We start from the raw sequence: 25,667 nt of genomic DNA, 5'->3' as shown, positions 1-25,667 counted from the left end.
AAATCTAGATACCCATAGATGGATAAAAAATTGTAGAATAATTTAGCCTGGAAGGGACATTAATGTTTTGAATTCAAAAGACCTCATTAACAGTATTTCTCTTAGATGAATATGTAGAACTAGAGAATAATTATGAAAGAAGTTTTTGTCTTCAAGCCCTGTCCCTAAACTGGAAGTAAACTGAAACCATGTGACATAATTCTAATTCAAGTGTTTTTAACAGAAATACACTGGAGATTTTTGACTAGGATTTTAAAAAAAGGATCAATTTTGTGCACCTAACCTGAGGCTGTCTAGGAAGATTTGACTTTTCAAAGGGGCTTGTTCTCAGGACTTTTCTCTGAAAAATCTCTTTGAGCATGTTAAGCTGGAGGAATAAAAATCACAAGTCCCAGATGAAAAATTTTGGTTTGTCAAGTTATTTTTGTATTACACCTTTATTAATTTGTCTAGATACACATCTAGGCACTCTCTGAACTAAAATGTCTGTTAAACTGACTGACTTGTTAAGTTTTGCAAAACAGAGGCAAGAATCATTTTTCCTGGTAGAAGCCAATTAATTGCCATGTTTGGTGAATGCCTCTGGTTATTTTTCAATTCTTGTGAAAAAATATTCTAACACAGTGAAAAGCACATCACTAAAAGATAGTTATGCTAACTGCATTTGATTTTGTAACTTCAGCTAGTATGTTGTGGTAATAAATTGCCATTTTTATGTAATTGAATGAAATATGATAGTTGTAACCACTTAAAAAAGCTATTCCTTTTCTTTCTTGCTTTCTTGTACACTCATTAAATACATTTCTTTAATTCACAGTTTCATTGTGTGGAACTAATGAATCTTAACACATTTACTTAATAGATTTAATATTTGGCATTTATTCAGTGCATTTTCTTCAAGGATTTTGAAATACTTTACAGTGAACTATTTTATATACTTATGGCATTGAAGCTGGTTAATAACAGTACAACTACCCTGGAAAGAACTAGAGAAATGAAAGCCAAGACCCTGCCATTACCTCAGACAATACTGTGAAGTACCATTGTGCAAAATGATGAATCAGATCACATCAAGTTACAGACCTAAAGCAAAATCATAACTTTTTTAAATACTATTTCTTACCTTCAGGTTTTGAAATTATTTTATATGTACAAAGACTCACTTGTTTGTATATGTAAGTTGAGATATAGTCACAGGACTCCAGAAGGTCAAGCTTAAAAATGTGATGATACTGGGGCCAAGTCACCAGCACCCTTCTGGCATAATGCAGGGACACCATCACATGGGTAATGTCATCAAGAAATCATAAAATCACAGAATCAACCAGGTTGGAAAAGACCTGCAAGATCATCAAGTCCAACCCCACCATGGTTACTAGACCATGGCACTAAGTGCCACATCCAGTCTCATCTTGAAAACCTCCAGGGATGGTGAATCCACCACCTCCCTGGGTAGCCCATTCCAATGTCTGATTACTCTCTCCATAAAAAATTTCTTCCTAATATCTAACCTAAACCTCCCCTGGCAGAGCTTGAGTCTGTGCCCTCTTGTCCTCCTGCTGGTTGCCTGGGAGAAGAGACCAACCCCCACCTGACTACAACCTCCTCTCAGGGAGTTGTAGAGGGTGATAAGGTCTCCCCTGAGCCTCCTCTTCTCCAGGCTAAACAACCCCAGCTCCCTCAGCCTCTCCTCATAGCACTTGTGCTCGAGTCCCTTCACCAGCCTCATTGCTCTTCTCTGGACCTGCTCCAGCACCTCAATATCCTTCCTGAGCTGAGGGGCCTAGAACTGTACACAGCACCTTTAGTCGATATTTTTCCTAGTGCTGGTGGATGGGCAGAGTGGTAATGTGTACAGAAATAATGTGATTGAGATCATGTCAGTGTTTGTATGAGGGCACACAGCCACTTTTTCCAGACACTCAGCAGTGCTGTAAGATGTCTTGTAGGCATCAATACATGTTTTCCATAAATGAAGAGAATTTTACCAGAAGAGGTTAATTAAACTGCATTAAAAATTCATGGAAAAGTACCTATTTTGACAACAATTTTCACTGAGAAATATTTTAGGCAGGTTGGGAAATTCTGGTTAGAATGACAGAGGGAAAGAAAGAGTGGGCAATTAGCACTGCAAGAGCCCATGGCACAGAACAGCTGGCTGAGATGTGGCAAAGCCATTTCAATACAAGTCATTTGCACATTGGCTAATTGCAAGCTCACTTTCTCAGTGTTTTCTATTGAAGCAGATCCACATTGTATAATTAAAATTGAGGGAGTGAACAAGAGAAAGGCTGATGTTATCATCTGATATTTAAATGCTCCTCTTTGATTTGGGAAACTCAGGTTCAAACCCTTGCCTTAATAAATATTTAAAGATATATGCAAAGCAAAGCAGCATCAGCAGAGAATGAGACACACCAAGCAGAAGCCTAGAATAGATCCAATATCAGTGAATAAATCCAATCCCTGACAACTGGGGAAAACGATGGAGCAAGAAGTCAAAACGAAAAAGGCCCTTGCCCTTCCCTTAACACACAAATGAAATAAAATCCACAGAAGTTAAGTCATGGCCCCAAATTATTCTAGGAATTCCAGACACTGAATCTTATGGTTAGGTACATACAGGTCATTTTCAGGATACATGTTCATATATTTTCCAACTGAATGCAGCAGTAAGATAGTGAAAATTTAATGATGTGTAACAAGTCGACATCTTTCTGCAAATGTCGTCGTTTATTTCAGCTCACATTTGCATGGTGCAATACTGAAATGAAATTATGACTTCAAAATGAGCAATCCACTTTCAAGTCCAAGATCCATTTTCAGGGATTTGAATCTTCATTAAGGGCCATGCCAACTCTTTTTACACTACTGGAATTAAGCCTAACACTACTCTGTGGGCAGTCAGAAAGTAAAGCGTATGACAAATACTGAAGAAATTTCTATCCCATATGATGTTAGGTTGCCTGGAGTACAGAATTTTCTAAGCCTTGAGCACTCTCAGGCCTAGTCATACAAAAGATTATTTACCTATTTCTCTTTCTATTTCCTGAGAGATTCTACCCTGGATTTCTTCTTTCCACTTGTGAATCCCCATAGACTAGTCAGCCTCACCTTAATATCTTGACTGTTAACTGTCTGACTGCTAAGCAACAATATTTTTCCTGCTTCCAAAGGAGGTTTCCCTGGGAAGTTTACGTGGCTTTGGAATAATTGATCAAACTGGTAGGTTACAGGGAGATTGACAGCTATTATTGACTTAAAAGCTTCCCGATGTTACTGCAGAAACCTGAAACACAAGGAAGCTAATTGCTGAGATGCCAGTGCACACCTAGTGGAAGTGAATGCTTTTGTGGGCTGTACACCTTGCATGCTGGTCTTGCTAGCAAGACAAGTGCTCCACAGAAGTCTCCTGTGAATCAGTGTTTCTGTACACAGCAGAGTCATCACAAATTGGAAATATTTCTGTTTATGCATGTGAAAGGCAGAGAAAAGTCTGTGCTGGCTGCAGAGCTTTCATGGTTAGAGCCCTACATTGTGTGATTTCAATTTAGATGCAGATCTAATGTATTTTTCACATACATCATCGCACAAAATAAGGTAGAGTGCTGTTACAAGTTCTCTCACTTTCCAAGTAGCACTGCAAAGCCAGCAGCCTGTCCACCATAAACTTCTTGTTACCTGTACATAGGATAGAGTCAGCTTTTAGGGGGATGGGAATTGTGTATGAGATGGGTTCCTGGTACACTGCTTACTCCTTTTGTAAAACATGAATATAGTATTTACACAATTTCAACAGAAGTATGTAAGCAATGTTGTCACTTCAGTAACATTCCTGAAAATATCACAGCTTGATTTTTTTCATCATGATATCTACTTTTCATTTTATCCCAATGCATAGCAGAATTAAGTGCAGTGTGGCATCTGCTTTACTCCTGCCCAGCTGCTTTAAAGATAGAGTTCTCACACTATTATGCTTGCAGGTTGTTTTTTATCTCAGGTGTTCCTTCTGAGGGCCCCATCCAAAGGCCATTGAAGGTCAATGGGGCATTCTCAGCTGGTGTAAATTATACAGTTCCATTTACTCCAGCTAATGTTGACAGTTTGCATCAGATGATACTTTCTAATCGTTGCCCCAGAGAGAATTGCTTTTCTTATGTATATATGACTAGTATTAGATCACATACTTTATATTCATAGAGTATTTCGCTAAGTAGGTTAGACTCCTCTGTTCTGCCCCCTTGTCTCAGGAATAATGTTGTTTCATTTCATAATGACATAATGGTGCCACCTGCAGTCCATACAAGTGGTTTCAGATTATGTGGTTCACGGTAATAAAGCACTGAGCACAGAAATGGGAAGGATAACAACAATCAGTTATTTGTAGAAGTCACTGCATTTTAAAAGGAGGTGCTTTACTTCAGTTACTGTAATAAGACCTTAAATTTGTCACTATTTTCCTTGAAAATGAAGTAACTGAAACCAAAATCTTGTCTGGGGCATCTGATAAAGCTCAGTAACATTATTCTCTGTAGCTCTTTATAATACCAAGTGCTCTGGAACCCACTAAGACAATTCATTGCAAATGTCAGTCCCAGTGCAGACATCACAAATAAAGAAGCTCGTCCCCTGTAAAATGTGTTTGAACTTGCAAGATACTTTTCTTTTTATTAGCAGAGTAAAATCAGAATGGTTAACTGAGTATTGTAGTTCTTTTGTGTCTTTCTCATTTGTCCAGTGGGGTTTTCTATTGTTTCATAGGGAAACCTGTTTCCTAGTGCTGAAGGATGCCCAACTACCAAGTATTCTGCTATGAATTATTATTATTACTTTTAATATGTGGATTTTGTCATGTTTTTCACAGCTGTTTCTTCCACCTCCTTTTCACAGTTGTTAAAGATTTACATAAAAGCATGAAAATATATTTCTATAATGTTGTGACCTGTACAGAGCCAATGTGCAGATATATCACATGTTTTGGGAAACTGGGAAAAAGAACATAATGAAATAGCGAAGATATTAAAAAATCCTTTTAGTTTCAGTGGCAGTAGTTTCATAGGATGAATTTGGTATCTATGACTTGGATCTTTTTTTCAGTTACTTTTCTTTGTGGGTGGCCTTCAGAGAATATCTGCTGACCAGACAGAATAATCTGTCTGAATACTCTTCTCTGTGTAGGGTCTCTTTTTCACCGATATGTGATCGTTGTTTAATAGCTAGTGTATTGATACAGGCACGTGTTTTACTGTACTTCATTTAATAGTAGTGAGATAAATCACCCACATTAGGAGGAAATAGGGGTTATAATTACATTGAATTAAATGTTTGATTCTCCTTCTTCTTCCATTGGTAATTATGTTAATGACAGCTTCGTAATTCACCTAGCAGAGTAATGAAAGAATGTCCGCACCTACATGATTTTCTGGAACGCAAAGGAAATTGCACATTAATCTGACAAAATGTTAACATTAGGGAGTGAAATATCAGCTCAGTTTTAACCAGACCTCTTTTTATTCATCTCCAGTTATTTTTGGCATAATTTTGGTCATTTTTTGCAATCTAAGTACCTGATTTCATATTCAGAGAAGGTATTTAGATATCTGGGCGCTGTTACTTCCTACCATTTATTTGGAGTACAAACAGGGAGATCAGCTACTGAAAGTCTGGTTTTAGAGTACTAGCTCCACTCTACAGCAGTTCTCATTTTTTTAAAATGCTGCATTTCTTTGCATTCTCAAAACACATGAGCTCTCTGCTAAACCCAGTGGTAACAGGCATTGCTGCTTGTTTTTTAAAACAGTTTTCTAGGTTTATATGCTATAAAATACTCCAGTATGGTAACCATACTGTTTTTCTCATATTCTTCAGTCTGGGGTGTATCACGTAACCATACTGTTTTTCTCATATTCTTTGGTCTGGGGTGTGTCAGTGGGTAGTTGTAACTTGAGAGCAGGCAGACTGAAATGTATGGGGCTTATTTTCACAGAAATTTCTCATGCAATCAGCCATTTTCTTTCATTTATTCTCATTGCTCCTGTACACCCTGAGAACTGATTTGAAGTGCAGAGAAGGAAAGAAAAAATGGACAGATACATACAAATGTTTTCATTCTATCCTTCTCTGGTTTTATGCCATGGAAGTGTAAGTATTTTAAGTTGCTCTTCACAATTTAGTCATCTTCAATAGCAAAAAGGAGCTAGACCTAGATGTTCTTCAGCTGATGAAACATGACGGTGGAATGATAAGCAGTAATTGCAAAGTCTTTCACGTGAGCAAGGCTTCACTCAGTGCTGTTAGGCAGCCATCTCTGGAGGCAAATCGTGGCAACTCTTCAAGAGCAGGCACAAACACTGAGACACTTCAGGGCAGGAAGCAGCAAATAACACCGTGCCAGTCTGAACGGCAGGGGTTGTTTGAGATGGTACAAATTTAATTGCTTGTGCTGGAATCAGGCCAGTAAACAGGGTCAGCTCTCTTGTCCTTTGAAGAAGTATTTTGGCACATCACAGATGCAGCAGTAGATCTTAGAGTTGCAGCAGAAAATTTTTGCAGTAAGCTTCAATCCTGTGCTGAATGTAGAGGGTCATCCCTGTACGGAAAAAACCCACCCTGTAACCCTGTTACCTAAGGATTCACTCAAATAATGTCAGTGCCAGCCACAGTCCACCTCAGACTGTCTTCACTAGTACCTTTTGCCAAAATCTTGTCTCTGAGCTAAGGTGAAGGTTTACCTCTGCCACCTCACTCAGATGCCACAGATGATAGCAGAGTGTTGGTTTCTTTGGCATTAATTCTTATTTGCTTATTTTGAAGGTAAGAAAGGTGGTTGGATACAGGATTATTTTCAAAACTATCAAGTATCTGTTAGAAATTTGATAGTTCAGTTGAAGCAGAGAAATCTCAAACATAAACCTGATATTAAACAATGTTATCTGTTATTGTCACTGGAAAACATGCCAAGAAACTGAAGTTGAATGGATATTTCCTTCCTGAAAATCTCAATGTTGGGTATCTCACCACTGATTCTGGGCATTTTGGGCTCTTAATTTTGCTGTGTTGTGAAATGCCAGAATTTTGTTGAGGTTGTTTAGTACCAAACTTTGAACCTTCACTTCATCACAACAAGTTGCTCTCAAGTAAGAAACAGGAGAAGCACAGACACACTTCAAAATAAATATATAATTTCACAGAAATCATCATCTTTTTTTTTAGGTGGGTCAGAAGAGGGAAGAAGACAAAATTGATCAAATGAATTATTGTTTGCATATGCTTTGCTTTGCATATTTAGCAAAATTGTTGTGACAATAGTGATTTAAGGCAATTACTTTCTAGAGCATTCTGTGTGGAGAAGACCTTTGCCTCTTAGTAATATTGCTTACACTCACAGAAAGCTGTCAGATTCCTTCTTTTAGTTCCACTATATGTAGCTGAGTTTCCTTATGAGTCAATGTTTACACATCGTGTTTCCTTACTAAAGAAGAAGCAAAAGATTCATGTAAAGCAAGAATATGATTAAAATAAACTATTTAAATTAAAATTGACCACTTTAATTGTTGATTTGAAATGTATACATATTATATAATATATACTACATTTTATAAATTAATTCTATATTCTTTCATTAAAATAGAACTATAATATGCTACATTATAAGATATGTCTATATTTCACAGTGTCTCATCTTGTTCATGGTGGGGAATCTGGTCTCTCTGAATGCTACAGCACAGCACTCTATTACCTCATTAGGCTTAAGCGATCATCTGGTTTCTAGATCATTTCACCCATGTGAAAACTTTAGTGCTTCTATTTGCCACCGCAAATTTTCTGCCATAGATTTTGTTCTTTCTTTCCATGCCCCTATCTTTACAAAATATTCTTTCAGAAGAGACTGCTGTGCTCATGCATGTCTGTACCATCAGGTTTGCCAGTCATCTAGGGAAACTGGGATGCTAAGCACCTTGGATTTCCAGTCTGTTTCTTCCTGAGATGTTGGAAACAAGCCTGATTGGCAAATGCAAGAGCTCCCTGTTCATGTGCCAGCTTTCCCAGTGAGCTCACCCTCAGGTTTCCATCCCACCATACAACATGCTTACTTATACAAAGTGTCACATCCGCTATTAAGGAAAGAGATAAACTGGAGTGAGTCCAGCGAAAGGCAACAACGCTCATAAAAGGTCTAGAACATATCATACGAGGAAGGGCTGAGGGAATTGGGTTTGTATAGCCTTGAGAAGAGGTGGATTGGGGTGACCACATCACTCTCTACAACTACCCAAAAGGGGCTTGTAGAGAGGTGGGGGATGGTCTCTTCTGCAGTGAGAGGACTAGAGGGAACAGTCATAATCCGAGACAGGAGAGATTCAAATTAGATGTTGAGAAGAATTTTTTTCACTGTTAGGGTGTTCAGGCACTGGAATATGTTGCCCAGGGATGTGGTGGAGTCAACCATCCCTGTAGGTGCTTAAGAGGCATCGGGATCTGATGCAGGAGGATATGGTTTAGGGGTTACAGTGGAGTGCCAGGTTAATTGTTGGATTTAATAATCTTAGATGTTTCCTCCAACCTTGACGACTCTGATTCTAAACTCAGAAAATATGGAGCAGTTACTGCCTGAATAGATACAAGGGGAGTACAGATGGGAAAGAAAGTATGTATAAATTTAGACAAGTAGTTAATGTGTTCTGTTCAAGTTTTATTTTTCTATTCACTACAAGAGCAAACACCATAAACTAGGTTACTGTACATGTTCAAAAAAACCCCACAAAGATCTGAGCAGTTTCATAAAAAATATGGCATTTGTCAACAGTGTTACTGTTTCACAGTTTTAGCAGGTTCGTGATCTCCCAAGAAACAGGAAAATATCTTCCATTTAGCTGATATGTAATCTTTTTTGAAAGACCCAGACATCATGTCATAATCTTAATTTAACTCTTACTGGAAATCTTCAATGATACATTGCCACTGGAGCTTGTGGCAGAGCAAGGTTTTAGATTTTTCATGGAGATGCTTTCAATGTCCATACAGGAGATGAACTCAACACTGAACACCACATAGGAGATGATATAAAACAAAACTCTGGCCAGAAAAATAACTTAAAAGTAATACTGAAAAAGGCTGGAGGTTTTAAGTATGTGGTCTGTGCAATGAGGAGTTGTATGGGGGGTTCAGCTTGAAGCCACAGTGCATCGGTGTGAGAGCATTACCTGAAGCTCAGAACACCCAAAACAAAAGCTCCAAAACCAGAGAAAGAACCCACAAAGAAAGAAACAAAAGTAATTAAAAAAGCCCCAACCAAACCCAATAAAACCCCACTCCAGAAATGAGGCCCTTTACAGCCAGTAATGACTGCTCTAACAAGTGCAGAGCATTCAGTAGAAATTTCACAAGGATTAAAAAAAATCAAATATGTGATTATGAGTTAAGGAACTGTGACCTTTATTCTAAGACCTTTACCCTTAAATTCAGCTTAGGTTTAACCTATAATATTGATCTCTGATGTTACTTCAGCCATTTCAGTTACAATGGTCTGTGTGCTGTCTCTACTTCTATATCTTCATTATCCATAGGAAACATGGTCTAGAGTATTATTTTAATAAACATTTAAATTCCTTCATGTTTCTTAATTGATTTCTTGTCCACTTTATACTAAAAACTTTCTACGTTTGCAACCTCCGCTGGTCTTATTTCTAGAAACTACCCATAACTGGGAAGATCCACCTCCACTGGTATTTATGCTGTGTTACCATCCCCTGAACAGAGTGACCAGTTCAGGGTCATTAAACCCAATGCTGTTTGCCACATCATTCTTTTGGAAAGATTTCCAAGAGATGTGTAATTAACTCCCCCACTGATTGACAACAGAAAGAACAGTGTAATCAGTTACTTTGTATAAACACTCATCATTGCTACAAGTGGTGTTTGGGGACAGATTCATGCTGCTCTGGTAGGGAAGAGCATTTTGTACTCTTTCTGACAAGTATCATCATCTTCCTTGCCTGCTTGACGTACAAGGCAATGGCTGATTTTTGTCTGCTGACTTTCAGAGTGCAATGTAGGGCTAACTTGAGCTTTTTTTAGGAACCGAAGGTAGATAGTGGGAACTGGATAGTCTTGTCCTGTCCGGGAGCTTTTTGATATGCACCCATGAATTATGCTAAATTTTGCTGCTGTGCCTGCAGCTTCTCCAGTAGGTACACCAGAGAGGCCTGCCAATGAGCAGTGCCTTTTGTAGCTATGTAGGGAATTGTTAGTTACTTAGATGAGCTGAAATCCCAGACACATCTAACGAGAGGAGGCACTACTGGGTCAGTACCCTAGTTTATCACCTCTTGCAAAAGTTTTAGAAGACAGATTTTTTTTTTTGCATAGGGACAGAACAGACTGTGAACTAAAAGGAGGGATAGTCATGAAGAAAATACCAGACATGTATTGATAATCTCACAACAGGAGCCTTAAGGTAGTCTTTGCAGAAGTTTCTGCTATTACTGTATTTTGATATTGATTTATCGTATCATGTGTGAAAAAGTTGAATGTTATGTTATGGACTATGAGGCCAAAAACAGTCTCAAAAACTGGAATCTCATTAATTCAGGTGTAAAGTCACCATTTTATATTTGCCTTAAAAATGCTCCAGCCTGCTCTCTCATCAGTTGGATGACTAAGTCTTCATGATCACAAGCAGGATACTGAAACCTTGTCACATTTCTGTGTTGCATATTAAGTTGCTAGGAGTGTTTTGGATGGGAAATACAAAAAGAAAAATATTGTTATAAACATGGGATTCTTTCTCCTTAAGTAAAAGAAAGTGTAGCTTATATTAAATTTATAGGCATGCATTACAACTACAGAGACCTCTATTTTAGGCTAGTGGAGTAATGGATTAGGCATGCATTACAACTACAGAGACCTGTATTTTAGGCCAGTGGAGTAATGGAAGTGTGCATTCACATCCATGCTGAACTTGGTTAGTAAATGCATGGTTGCTTGTGTATATACTGAGGATGTTGTTGCATAAACCTGCCTGTAAAGTAGAAGCTAATTTATGTTTTCACCATAAAAAACCTAGAGAGTCATTGAAAATCTGGTTATAAGTTGTCCCTCACATAATGTAACATATTTCTCTGTTTCAGATGAATATCTATGGGCTTCATTTGTCAGCACTAAAAGATCTGTTTGAGGCTCCTAGGCACCCTTGTAACCAAATAAGGGTAATCAACAAGTTATGGTTTTAAGTAGATGGTTTTGAAATGACCCTACTGATTCTTATGTGCTGTGATCTGTCAAGAAGGGACAACATCCAGCTGTGAGGGTTCCTGTCATTGCTGAGCCACTGCTGATGTACTCAGATCTCTAGTGGTGGTGTAGAGAGGTTGGTTTGGTGATGGTGGTTCTGTAAACGGTCTCTGTTCTCATTTGTCAGGAACTGAAACAGTCTCAGGCTGGTGTGATCTCAAAGCTTTCGGTAAAAATGACTCATTTGTTTTGATCTTGAATCAGAGGACCTGCCCCTTTTTGCAGAAAAATATCAATTCTCCTTCCCTTTACTCCTCTTCAGGCAGATAATTTTAAAATCAAATTTATCGTGTGTTTATATCCACAGGCAGATTATTTTCTTTGTGTTTTGAGTCTGTCTTGGCTGCTATAATTACTGCAGCATCTTGAAGGGAATGCTGAATCATTTGTTGTTAACCAAGAGGAAGCTATCGATAAGTATCTGTCTCAAGTCTTCTTCAGTAGGCAAAGGATCTGAATCCAATAAAACCCTACCAACTTTTAACATATTGATTACCACCATCTGTGTACAGAAGGCACACAGGTATTAATGAAATTCTGGCACTTGTTGAAGTTCATATGGAAAGTCTCATTGCCTGCAATGGAGCAAGTATTTCACTTGGTGTGTAAGGAGCAAACTCAGCTGTGCTGGTGGACTCTTATCAGTCCATTCCAATTCAGCAGAACAGAAGATGTAGTTTGCAAAAAGAATGAGGTACTGTAGTCAGGAAGAAAACTTTGAAAGCTGGTTCTAGTCTGGCTTCACAGAAGCTGCACATACCCTAATAGCATACAGTTTGAGCTCTTTTTCCTCCATTAGCCCAGGAATTTTTTGAGTAGCTTAGCCTGAAGAATTGAGTTAATCTCTCTGAGAGGAAAAAGTTCAAATATTTTATCTCCAGTGCTCTGAAGAAAACTTTACTTCAAGTGGGAGGCTTGCAAGAAACACTGGTTCATTTCAGCTGCTTCGCTCTATTCTCACTGGAGGCCAACTTCAGAGGAAATCTGAAATAAGCCATAAAAAGTTTATTTTCATTTTTTAGAGAAGCACAACTACTGAAAAGAAAAAACTGTGATGACTGGATTGAATGAAAAAAAGAATGAAGACTTTTATATACATCAGAAAAGACCAATTTTCTGTACAGCTATTCTCCAGCATGTAAGCCAGGGCTGTGAAGTGTATAATGTTGAATTTGGCCTTGGAACATCGTGACTACAGAAACAAGATAGCTTGAAGTATTTGATTTTATACTGAAGGTTTTGCATAGAGTTTTTCTGATACTCAAGTGGGGAGAATAAGTAGGTAGTGGATAAAGGCCTTCTTATAAAAAGGCATTCTTTGAAGTATTCCAAGTGTGGTACATATACTTCAGGGAGGTACAGTAGGAGATTTGCTTCATTATCAAGTAATAATAGCCCTGATGAGAGACAGACTGTTCCAGAAAAATTACTTTGATGATCAATTAAATTTTTTTCTGAGTTTTTTTCACCTTCTGTGTTTGGCTTTTCTGAGTTTGATGGGGTGTTATTTTTGTTGTAAAGTTTTCACTGATCCTAGAGGATGAACCAAAGAAGGATTTCTGTTTGTAGCCTTTTGCCACCTCATACCATCTGCAGCTCAGAGTGATACTAGAAGTAGAGCAGGTCACTGACATATGCGTCAAGACTTCATTTGTTTGAGAGATAGTGTCATATAAACTCTACCTAAAAATCATTGTGGTGATGGTAAGAATTTTATAACTGACTGGACTGTAATTTATTACATTTAAGTCGAACAATGAGCATTCTCCTTCTCGCATAGCCATGAGATATCTTGTTTCACAAAAACACAAGGAAAAGTTTCTGTTCAGAATTTAAGCCACTCTTGTTCAGTACTGTTACCTTAACACCTAGCTAGGGACTACAGGCAATTAATGGACAAAGATAGTTCTCTTCCTTTAAAGGTATCCCTTCCACTCCTTTTGAGTGTCAGGGGATAGATACTGAAGTAACTACACAGAGAGAAATCTCCTTTTTAGTGCAGCACATGGACTAGGATCTCACCTGAATCAGAGCCATATCAGAGTAAGGAGCCTTCTGTTCAAGGGACTTGACTCTGGCTGCTCGAGGCTGCTGCCTTTCTGGCTGTTTGGCACTTCTGCTAGCATGGAGCTGCTGGAGAGTGGAACAAGGATTTGGTCTTCTCTCCCACCCAAGCCAGTATCCTTTGGTCACAAGGTAGTGAATTGTTTCAAGTTAAGCTCTTAGGTTGTCAGAAGGGCTGTCCAACACTCTCTCTCTCCAACTAGGTGACAAGGTAGTACCAGCACAAGCCTAATATTTCATTTCATTACCTGACATTTCATAATTGGGCTTTGAGCATACACAGAGCTGGAGAAACTCAGGCTGACAACGCTGGGAATATTCTGTGCTTTTACTGGCTTTGTACATGCTATAATCTGCAGTGTCTGGCCAGCTGAGGAAAATTTAAGTGGATTATTTTCAAGAAGTACATTTCCATGGTCTGGCTGTCAGCTGCCTCCAGATAGGATTTAGTCAGGAGACTCACTGCTAGTCTTGTAAAAACTAACCTTCAGAGCATGTTTGGGGCTGGTTCATAAACTGCAAGATTAAGTTCCAAGTTTCTCCATTACTCATGCCCAAAGGTGCTGTATATAATAGTTCTCTCATTGTAAAAACTTCATGGGAACAAACCACTTGAAGAATTTCTCTGAAGGTATATAGGGAAAATAATCTCAGTACCTGCAGACACACACCACCAATGTGTACATACAGTAGCCAGTCTTTTCTCTCACTTAATGCTCCCTGTAGTTAAAACTAGAATAGGATGGTGGGAAGAATTATTTTATGACAATTGTACTAGAATTTTGCTGACTCTTTAACTGAGACTTGGAGCACCAAATTCTTGTCTCAAGTCAGATCACAGAAATTAAATTTAAAAATAAATTCTTGAGTTTTGATCATATGGATAAGTAGGAATACTTTTTTTGCTGTTGAATTGTCAAACAGGAAAACTGCCTCACTCACTGGGAGACAGTGGATAGAAAAATTGATTTATTTCTTATCTAGGCATCACCACATCACAGAACATCAGTATTGGCTGGAGCTGGAGTACAGTCCAGATTATATTTTTGTGAAATATAATTAAAATCAGAAATTGTGTGAGTGAGTTTTTGCCCATGCAGAGGTAGCAAGATAAATCTAGCTGTCATCTTCTGGGAAGCATAAGGAAAACCAGCCAGAGAATCCTGTGCTGTTGTAGCTCCAGTGCCAACACGATCTTTCTTGAATTCCCTTTGTAGTGAGAGTATTGGCAAGATCTAATCTTGGTGGGAAAAAAATTAAATTAAACCAGGAAAAATTTCCCATTTTCTCAGGCATCCACCTGAGATATCCTTTTCTTTCTTTATCTCCTGAAAATGGACCTTTCTCCCTCCTTTCTCCAGTGAAGGGTTCAATTTCAGCCTGCAAGGAAAACTTTCATTTTGTGGTATTACAAGAAAAACTGAAGGAATGAAGATGTGGATACCCAGAAGTGATCCTCTGATGCCATCTTAATTGAGTTTCCTTATTAGCTCAATCAGGCATAGTATCGGGTCTTTCCTTGAGTAGGTCTGAAGCAGAATTCCCTATCCCTGCAGTCAGCAGGTATTTTGGGGAGGAAAGTAGAATCATGCAGGGGTGAAAGGTGTTCATCATTCCAGTCAGTGCTATTCCATCACCATGCAGCATTAGCACAAGTTTTTATTCCTGTATTTGAGCTTGTAACCAATAGGTAGGAAACTGAATTCTTTCACCAGTTACCTGAACACTGATTTACCAGTATTTAAAATTAAGTGTATGGATAGTCTCCTTAAATTAATGAGACTTTTAAGAGACTGTAAGTGTACTGTTAATCATTTTCTTAAGCAACCTCTAAGAGTACAGACCCAAGAAACACATTAAGGTTTGCTTAAAGATAAAGGATGATTTATGTTATGGAGGATTTAATTCAAAAAGCACATAGAACCTTCTAAATTTACGAGAAAACAAACAAACAAAGGACAAAAAAATACTCTTTCAAGTGTTTCATAGGGAAATAATACTTTGGTTATCACCTCTTGTCTTTACCTGATTCTGGGTTATTTGCAAAGATTCTTCCCTGTTCCTTTTGTCTGTCTGAATAGGTTTTATAAAAATGTCTGGACTGCAGTATTTTTATGTTTCAGAAATATTTTCCATACATTTGAAATGCAGAATCATTACTGTGTACAACATGTTTTTCAGACAGTAACAATTAATTTCTGTGGCCAGATGTGAAACTCTGGGGGAAAAAAGTCATAATGGATGTACTTGCAGGAATTCCCTTTCTCCCTTACCATAATAGAGCAAATGGCACTGAGATAATACTGTAATTGTTTGCCTCCTTCTGAAGCCAATATGAAGATTAAAGTACCATCTGGCTTTCTGAAAACTAGAGTTAGAAAACTTCTGTCTGGAAAAAAAAAGCAGTTGGATCCCTGTTGGGCGGACATTTTATATGTAATTTAACTTTGCTGATCACCAGTTAAAATTCTAACCACAAATCAACACTCAAAACTTCTCCCTCTTCATAATATCAGCACCTTAATATAAATTTTTCAAAGTACATTTTCCTGGAGGTCTCCAATAACCTGGAGTCTGTTCTTGTGTTTATGCTCCAATAGAGTTTAAAGACTGAGCCTGAAAAGTAAATCCAGTTAGAAAATTTCATAAAGGTTCATTTTTTTTCTTTGTAAAATAGTCATGTTGTTTTAGTTGCCAGCATTACTAATACTACACTTTTTGCACATTTTTAGCAATTTTGCTATGACATTTTGACAAATCTTTTTATTTAGTATTACTTTTAGGATCTTAAATATTTTTTGCAAACATTACGGAATAAAAAATCGTTTTAAGTCATGCTTCATCTGTGAAATCTATTTTTCAGGAAATATTTATAAAGCGATTTCAATAAAAAATGATCCATTTAAATTAGCAAGAAATTTCTCAGAAAAAGAAAATGAAGCTGTTTCAAGCTCTATGAAACAAAAATAGTTCCAGGGTTTCTTTTATAAATTAAATATTTTTTTCTTGGACTTTTCTTTGCTACCAGCTCATCTAAAAATTTGAGTTGGTAATAAGCATTGCATGATTATTAGTGAAGATTTCATCATCAAGAATAGCCCAGGGTGCTAAGTGTTGAAAATACTGTGTCTAGTTTTTTTCCAGGCAGCATTACCACTATCAGAACCAGAAAGCCACTTTCATTTGATTACTCCTGTATATAAAAGAGTAATCAAATGAGTATGAGCTTGTATAAAAGCCTATAAACAAACACACATGGGAACTGTCCCCCTTTTCCCTCTTCCCTCCCTCCACCCCCTCAATGTCAAAGCTGCTAAAAAGTGCCTCCAAGTCTTAGAGCAAAATATTATCACATTTGAATCTGGAGGTCTTTCTCTAGTCTGAGATCCCTGCATTAAAAAAAATAAAAAAATAAAAAAAGCAAGTAAAATTGTGGGTGATAGGATGGAAAAGTAACAGAGGGCTCAAGAACCAGGTTTTTGCCTGACCAATGAACTGTTTCGAGGGCTCAAGAACCAGGTTTTTGCCTGAACTGTTTCAACTGATTAATGTCTGCAGCAATAAGAGTTATGCTCTTATATGTCCATATGTCCCTATGGACAGTCCTTTGTTCCTCTACTACACATCTTCTATATGGATCAGAAAAATTCCATTTGTATCTAGTGAAATCTCATCCTGGAGCTAAATGGAACAGCATTGAAAGTTCAAAAGAAAGCTAGAGTCATTATAAACCAAAATGAACCTAAATGCTAATGTGGGTGATGGTATACTACCTGAAAAAGTCCTGCGTGAGAATTTAATGTAATCACCATCCTTTTTGCGTCTACAAAGGCAAATACGGTGTCTGGGCACTTAACAGCATAGTAAGGTCAGGTAACTGCATTAGCTGTGGATCAAATATCTTTCTACCTATGCTTCAAGTCAATGGGCCTCACATGGACAAACATTTGTGTGGAAGAGGCTTCAGGCTGTGGTAGGAGAATGTCAGGTCGTTTAGATAGTCATTCTCTTGAAACACTTTTTTGTCCATTTGCTCTCCCTCAGAGAAGTCTGTCATTTTGTCCAAATCTCAAGCTTTCTACAGAGTCTTTCCCACTAGCTTTGAAAGGATTTGGCCAGAGTGCTTACATACCAGTCTGACTGTATTATTCAGGCTGGAAAAGGAAAGCATAGCTGGTGGGCAAGGAAGTCTGTTTCAATAAAGTGCTTTTTTGAAAATATTTAAAACTCAAAATCCAGTCAAGATCCAATTATTTCAGTTTCCTTCTGGGTGAACTCAGTGCCCCTTTGGACCAAGCAAACTTCTAATGGCTTGAAGAGTCTATGAGGAGCAAACCTTGCTCTTCTTCTTGTGTCACCTGACCAGTAGTGCTGGATCAAAAGCACTGAGCCTCACTGGGACAAAGCAGCCTGATAATACCCACTGTTGTTAAGCCTGGTACCCCGCAACCGCTGTCCCATCACCTCCAGTTTTGTTTCATTCCTGCCTTTCTCAGGAGGGAGCTCTTCTACTACTCCCACCAATCAAGTTCTTACCTCACACTCATGCACAGATCCAGAAGACTGTCCCTCAGGAGGGAGCCTAAGTTATCCTCAAAGCCATCTGATAGCTAGATATCAATGCACTCCTCATGTCACAGTGCAGATGGCTTTGAGGCATTTCTGCTTTTAAAAAAAAGATTTTGTAGCAGGATGATTTCAGTAAAAGCCTCCTGATTCAGTCAAGTTATGTGATTTTTATCTCGAGAGAACCTGAGGCTGAATTTGGCATTTTGTTCTTCAAAGGTGTGAGCCCCTTTATTGTCTTTGGGCCAATTTTAAAATTAATATTTAGCAAAGCATGTAGTTATTGCTATGTACTTCAGTCTTGGCTAGCTGCATTGTATTTAGCAAGATCTGTAACATAAAATTCTCACAGCTCAAACTCATTGAGATATTAATCTTAACAAATTTAGGAAAGACTACCAGTCAGGTTTGAATAGAGTATTCACTGTGAGCAATGCTGGGAAACAGGCAAGGTATGGGCACCAAACTCTAATAATGTGTATAATTTCAAAGCTATTTCAAAAATGATCTCTGTAACTATTGTCTCACCTTCACTGACTGTAAAAATGCAAACACCAAAGTTTGCCCAAGGCAACTCGGGTTTTGAGTATTAATTTATATTTGTAAAGCATATCAATGAGGTAAGTCAAGACACCATTTGACCATGAACATGCAAATACATATAGTCCTGTATTTTTACATGTAGCAAAAAGATGTAGACAATAATTCTTTTCTTTCTGAAATGCATGAACTTGCCTTCATCAGCCAACTCCATAACACACAAATGTCAGCAGCAAGCTGTGTTGAGATGCCACTTGTCATTTTATTTTGATCAGGACAAGAATATGGTTTTAATATGTCTTGTGATTTTCTTTTAGGTAAAACATTCCACCCAGGGTATATCATAATTTCTCCTGCTGTATTTTTCTATAAAACCTCTTTTCTGTATGAAGAAAAATGCACTCTTTTGTTCTTTTCCACTTTGTCTCCCCAGTGCATAGTTTGGGACTGGGATTCCAATGGAAAGCATGACTTCATTGGAGAGTTTAGCTCGACTTTCAAGGAAATGCGAGGAGCTATGGAAGGAAGACAGGTAAGTGGAAACCACCCAAGCAATGTCAATATGTAATCTTTGTAGAGCAGTGTTCCTCAGGCAATCCTGTAATAAAGCAAGTGACACTGCCTCATGGTCTCTCAGAAGTTAGTTGCTGGTTTGGTCTCTCTATAGGTTTTATTGTTACCTGGATGTGATAATCTGAAAATGCAAAAAAGCAGCCTTTCCTGTACTTCCATGCCTGCAATACTTAGGGTCATTTTCTAGTTCCCATTCTACAGGCATTTCTTTCTGCTAAGATTTATTTCCTTTGAGCCCAAGCAGCTGGTTTCTGTGAGGTGCTGTGCTGCTATGGCAAAGCAGATGCACAGTCTGGGTACTCAAAGCATTTCCCTACTGACGTAAAAGCCTTTCTTGGGTGAGGCTCATTCTCCATCTTTCTCCATTTCTCATATGCTGCCTTCATTACTGCCAGCTTTAACTTGAGCCCCTCATGATTAAACTAATCAGTTTCCTAAATATTTCATGAATTACAGTCCTATGGGAAAATGAAATTGTTAGCTCATTAATAATTTCACTTCTTTATGTCAGCCTGGTCTTTTCAAATCGAAGTTGATGGTAACTATTGAATATGATAAATGATTTGGCATATCTAATTCCAGAAATTGTTGTTTTCTATTATTACTTACTTCTAAAGGTATTAGTTTTGATAAATTCTCTGAGGGGGAGGTAAAGATGTTGAATCTGCTGATAATTTGTATTCACTGTTCCATGGTGATCTCAAAACTAAATGCAAGTGCCTAATAAGTTTTATTTCGTTTTTATATTAAAGATTCTGTTTATAATGTGTTAATAGAAAGCTAACACAGAGTCAAAAGGTGTTTGCTAAATGGTAAGCAGTCAGGCTATGCCATAAGTCAAGAAACTTTTATGGTTATTCTAGTTGTTTTCTATTGAAGTTCATAGAACACACTAAAGTTTGCCAAATGTTGCTCATGTGTGTAAAATACTGTTGATGTATCAGTCATGTATCTTCTGAACAGAATCTGAGTGTAAATGAAACCCTGTTTTCCTCTCTCAAATTAAATCAGAAGATCAAAACTTTAATCAAATGGAATTTGAGTGGAAATACAGAGGTAAACAGATCCCACAATGAATAACATTAACAAGACCAGTGATGTCACAACACTCCAAATTTGTATACAATTACCTGTGGCTGGGGAAGGAACTGTGTGAGAGTCATAAAGGGGGTGTATTTTCAATGTAAATGCCTTCAAAAAACCATCCCTAAACAGACAGCTTGTTGGCCAAGATAAGAGACTTGCAGACCAGAGTGCCAGGACCAGCTCTGAAGGATAAACTATATACTCTTTATTATGATGGAGAAACAGTTTGCTTGTTTTCATCCTCAGCTAGCAAAAAGGATGATTACTCCTTCAGAGGCATAAGAAGTTACTACAGCCATTTGTCAATTTTTGTCCTAGGCTGACACTGCAGTATCACAGTGCTGCCCAGGAATGTTTTAATCTTGCATCATGCTTTAAGTGACTGAAGCTTTGTCTTGCTGAGAGCCTGCTATTTGCTGTTCATCAGGCTGCCTTTCACCTGTAACACTGCAATCTTCCTCTGCACACCTAGGACATTGTGCCATTAGTTTTCCCTTGCCCCTCTCATTCTGTTGCTAGTGTGCAGTTATTATGTGGGCTTGCACCTGTGAAACCCAATGCTGTTGTTATAGCTAGTTCTCATAGGACACAATTACCAGCAATGTGAGAATCAGTCTCCCTTCTCCTCTTTTCTAACCCTTGTTTTGTAGTCTATTCTAGAGGGAAACAAGATTTAGCGGATAAGAGAGTAAGCATTTGTCATTTAAGTGGCTGATAAATAGTGGCCCAAAAGTATACATGCCCATACTAGATGGCTGTTGCACCTGATGAAAGCAGGCTTTGGTGATCATGGACAAGAACAAGCAGTAGGGAGTTTGAGTAGATCCTGGGAAAAATGACATAGTTATTATGGAAAAATGTCACTTGACTGGAGCCAGAAAGCAATTTCCCTTTCTGTCTCTGTCCCTCCCTCATCCTATCTCATTTATCTCTGTTCTCCAGAAAGAACTATTGCTGTTAAAGGTAATATAAGCTATTATCTGTGGACTCCATGAAAACATCTTTGTGCACAGTTTATGTCAACATCCTTTCTGCCACATTAAGTATTGTGGTTAGCATTTGTCAGTTCTTTCCTTTAGTTTTAGCCCCCCTAAATAGAGAGCATGTGCCTTAGAGTGTTTACTTTGAATAAAGGGGTTTTAGTAAAACTTGAGGGAATGGCAGAGGAGGAGGAAAGTGTGTTGCCTTCAAGTGGATGTGTTGCTAGGTATTTCTGATAAGTAAGGCCAAATCAGATAAAAATAATTGTATGTGGCTGAGGAGATGAGTAGGTTAAACATAATTCTTTGTTCCTAGAAGAGATCTTTTCATAGCCTACGACCAGAAAATATTGGTTTCCATGTAGTACTCCTTGCAGTCAGAAGAATAAAACTGCCAGCTTCATCCTTCAGCCCATGGCATTAAGCATTCTTGCACATAGCATCACAACAGTGAGTGTCAAAGATGAGGACCAAAACCTGGAATTTCATCTCAGATGCTGTGGAAGCCAGTGTAAAGAGCAGAGCTCGGGTCTGACATCCCTATATGAGTTGCTAAGGAGACACAGTGAAAGTTCTTATTCTGGTTATATTTTCCTTTCTGCAGTAGACTTTACAGCCAGCTACAGTACATTGCTATAGTTCTGTCAAAAGATAATGAAAAGAAAATCAAAACACCCTAGTGATTTTCAACCAGGGTTTTTCACTTTTCCAGGCAACTGGAGAGAATAGGAGGGAGCATTCATCATTGATGGGGAACTTTCCTTAAGCATCAGCTGCAAATCTGTGCAGTGTTAAAGGAGGCTACACCAACAGCACAGCTCTCCCTCTCTGCTGATCAGTAACATCTGTATTGGTTGGTATCAGCACCACAAGTTATCATAAATGCATTAAGCAATAAGAATGAGAGTACCACAGTTTGTGTTGGGGAGCAGGAAGAGCTGTGTGTCATTTGTGAACTGCTAGTACTTCTCACCATTTCTTCAGCTCACCTTGTCTCTGGAGGAGTTGTCAAGGATCTCGAAGTTGCCTTTTAATTGTACATAGTTCATCCTGTAAAAAGCACAGGGCATTCTGACCCATTCTTCAACTTCCACCTCTCAAAGTAAAGATATTTTTATCTTGTAGCCAATCTATCAACTGCTACAGAACCACTTGAGACTGTCAGAATGGATATGTGTCACCTACTTACTTACAGGAAGTGATGGTGCTTCTAGGACTGTTTCAGTTCCATCCCAGGGCTGGGTACTGATTATCCAAAGTTTTGAGTGTGAGCCTTCAATGAGCTTACAGTTGGCTTGCTGGCTTGCCTCAGCTGTGAGATTTCTCAGGAATGTATGTTTGAGACCAGGTATCATTTAGGTAGCCTGCTAATGACTGAACCAGTACCATGTAAAGGAAGAAGAGAAGATTCCTTAACTGAATGAGTGATTACTTGTTTTGATCAAAAGTTGCATAATCAGTTTATGAATTTCTTTCCTAAATGTGGCAGGTCTTGGGTAAGAGCCACAAATCTTGAATTATGACTCCTTCAGAGTGTCAGTTGCCTCTGCATGGCTGAAAGGACTGAATTCCAGGAAAACTCACTAGCCTTTGGTTGGTGGTACAGATTAAATCCGTTCATGCTGTTTAAGAATACTTCCTGATCATGAACAACCTTGGGATAATAACTTGGTGTGCATTTCCGTCCCATAAAAATTACCTTCTAGTCACAGACTGTAACATTTTGACACCTATCCTGTTTTCATACTGACCACCAATAAAAAATGGCACAAAGACATCCTGTTATTGAAATTCACATCTGAAGCAGCCATTGCATGAACCACAGTTTAGTGGTGAACTCGGGTTCACAGTTGGACTCAATGGTCTTGGAGGTATTTTCCAACCTTAATGATTCTACGATTTCTAAACCTTCATTTAATGCTTTTCAACATTCCAAAATGCATTAGTTACTCCTTCACCATAATCTTGACATAAGAAAACACAGTAAGAATAAGACCATCCCTATTTGTGACATTTTTTTAGTGTAATGCTAATACCTTGAGTTTATAGTATTCTTAGGATTTTTTCTGAATATATGTATAATATATATTTTTGATATGTGTATAAAGTGGCAGTTTTTAAGGTGTTCTAATATTAATCTATCAAGCATATTAAAAGAAGACTAGAAAAGCTTAAGATTATTTAAAAATGTAAAGACTATTAAAGCTTATCTTAGTTGAAAGGAGGAATCTTCTACTACTTTTTTTTTAATGGAGGCAATGAAGCCAGAGGGATATGGGGGGGAAAAAAGTCAGAGAAATCACCTGGATCTCCTTGCAGCACAGGAGCTATGTAAGGGAAAAAAATTGTTCCTGTATTATAAAAAAAAAATCATGCACACAAACACAAAAGGAAAGGGAGGAAGAAATTCTGCTGTACTTACCATCTCCACTGACATTCCCACAAGTTTGGGGTGTTACTGGGGCATGAAAAGAGCTGCTGAGGTGCACAAGACTCGATGGTGTCCTGCAGGGATCTAAGCTGGGTCCCCACTTTTGCCCAGGTATTTGCCTATGACCCTCACTCAGTGCCTTGGCATCATGTAACTCTTCAGATAACTGTGTGGTGAGAACTTTAAGGCTTCAGTAATGGGCCAAGGAGTTTGTTGACACCAATGGACAATTCCATGCCTAGTTTTATCAGGAGACAGCCAAGTTCATCCAGGATTGCCTTCAACATCAGGAGCTGATGCTGGCTGTGGAGAGTGTAGCCATGTCAGGCACCTGCCAAATCCCTGTGATGAGGCAGCCAGTAGTACAGCCTCAAGGTACAGTGCAGCTGAAGCTGGGGTCCTTGGCTGGAGAAGCAAGAAATGCTTTAATTTTCACTTCATTCCCTAGAGGCAAGTTTCCAGTGGAAACCTCTGAAATAGTGATTAAAAGCAGCTCTTCTCCCATGGTGAATGTATTTCTGGGACAGAAAGAGAGAAAAAAACCCATCCTGTCCCCTTGCCTAGAGGGACAGCAGGAACAAACTAGCTTTTCAGGCAGGAGGAGATGCAGTTCACTTAAAAGTGACTTGTTTTTCTTGAGGCATCAGAAAGAGACAATGCAGGATATAATGCTGCCTGTTATTGATTGGATTTTTTCACTCCATCCATTAGACCATGGTTCCTCCTTTGTCATTTACAAAGTATGCAATTTGTTGTAGCAGCTGTACAGGAAGGAAGAAGAGAGAAACAAAAGAACTGCAGGGCAGGCAAGAGAACATGCAAATGCTAGCCCAATCTTTGCCACAGCTCTCTAGCCCTTTCCTCAGAAGACTACCCGATGTCCTGGTGTGCAAGCACACCTAGGTGTCCTAGAGAAAGCAATTGCTCTCTATCATTTGTCTTGTCTTAGACTACATGAAACTCTCCTGACATCTTCAGTTCTTCCTCTGAATAGCTTGTGCTATTGGTAGCCACATACTGTCCAAATTTTGGTTCTACAATGGTTGTCTTCATTTAGTCAACTTCACTTCCCTCTGCTGTGTGTGGCATGGGCATTTGCAACATTGACTTTCCTTTCTCTTATAAGGTTTTGGTAAGAGTAGGAGTAAGAATGTTTGGAAAGGCAGCATCCTTCACTGAGAGAATAACATCTCCCATTGAGGGATCAGTTTCTCCTCATCACAGCCACAAGAGGATTAGGACCTTGCAGGTGTCTGTTCAGTTTCTCCTCATCACAGCCACAAGAAGATTAGGACCTTCCAGGTGTCAGCATTAGTTCACTGACTCTCATTGAAGAATAGCTGAATGATGTTTGTTTTATACTCAGAAATTCTCTGCACAGTGGTTTAAATCTCAGGGTATAAAAGCAACATCAACACAGTTATAGTCTCGGGAGTTCATTACTATCATTTGCAACATTTCTTAAATTAACAGGAGATAGTTTAAAACCAGGTTGCTTTCTGTTCCAGATTCACTGTGTTGTTTGAAAGAGCTTGCATAGCCCAGAGCTGTCAGGCATTTGGAAGAAATGCTAAGTGACTTTCAGAATGATGAATCCAAACTTCACAATGTTTACCACTACTGTCAGATTGCAGATTCTTGCATTAGTTTCCTCTCAACTGAAAAGTTAATTTAAGAGCAAAGATGAATCAATAAAAAGCAATGTCAGATACCAAATCAATATGGGAATGTAGGAACAGACTGGAAATTGAGGTTTGCCTCACAGTGCAAGCAAAATATTTGAGAATTGTTTCTCAGTGTTACTTACCTGCTTAGAGCTGTATTCTGAACTCTGTTCTCATTGAAAGAGCTTGAGATATGATAAGGGCTGTATAGGGAATTTCCTTCAAATGATGCTTGTCAGATCTTTAGCTTGAACTGTGGGAATTGCCGAGGTCAGAACTGGATTTTGGTGGGTAAATGAAGATTGAGTTTTATGTAAAACAGTCTTATTGGCTTTATTGAGTTTTATGTAAAACAGTCTTATTGACTTTTGCAAGTCTATGAACTGGGAAATGTCTTCTCACTTCTCTCCTATTCCCTCTCCTTCTTTATACATCAAGTTGATGTACATATCAACAGATTTAGTAGGTGAA

General features: G+C 38.4%; 1 protein-coding gene across 1 annotated transcript in view; it reads left to right on the top strand.

The window, feature by feature from the left end:
- Nucleotides 1-25,667, top strand: part of LOC103802423 (copine-4) — a gene marked incomplete at its 3' end in the record, with an annotated part of 85,431 nt that overhangs the window by 26,195 nt on the left and 33,569 nt on the right. The window contains exon 5 of the mRNA XM_009074893.1: nt 18,896-18,994. Coding sequence (XP_009073141.1) covers nt 18,896-18,994 — 99 coding nt within the window. The remainder of the gene's footprint in view (nt 1-18,895; nt 18,995-25,667) is intronic.

The sequence above is a fragment of the Acanthisitta chloris genome, unplaced genomic scaffold (genome assembly GCF_000695815.1).
Source record: "Acanthisitta chloris isolate BGI_N310 unplaced genomic scaffold, ASM69581v1 scaffold15005, whole genome shotgun sequence".
Lineage (NCBI taxonomy): Eukaryota > Metazoa > Chordata > Aves > Passeriformes > Acanthisittidae > Acanthisitta > Acanthisitta chloris.
The sequence above is the reverse complement of the archived record's forward strand: the minus strand, read 5'-3'. Positions and strand labels throughout refer to the sequence as shown.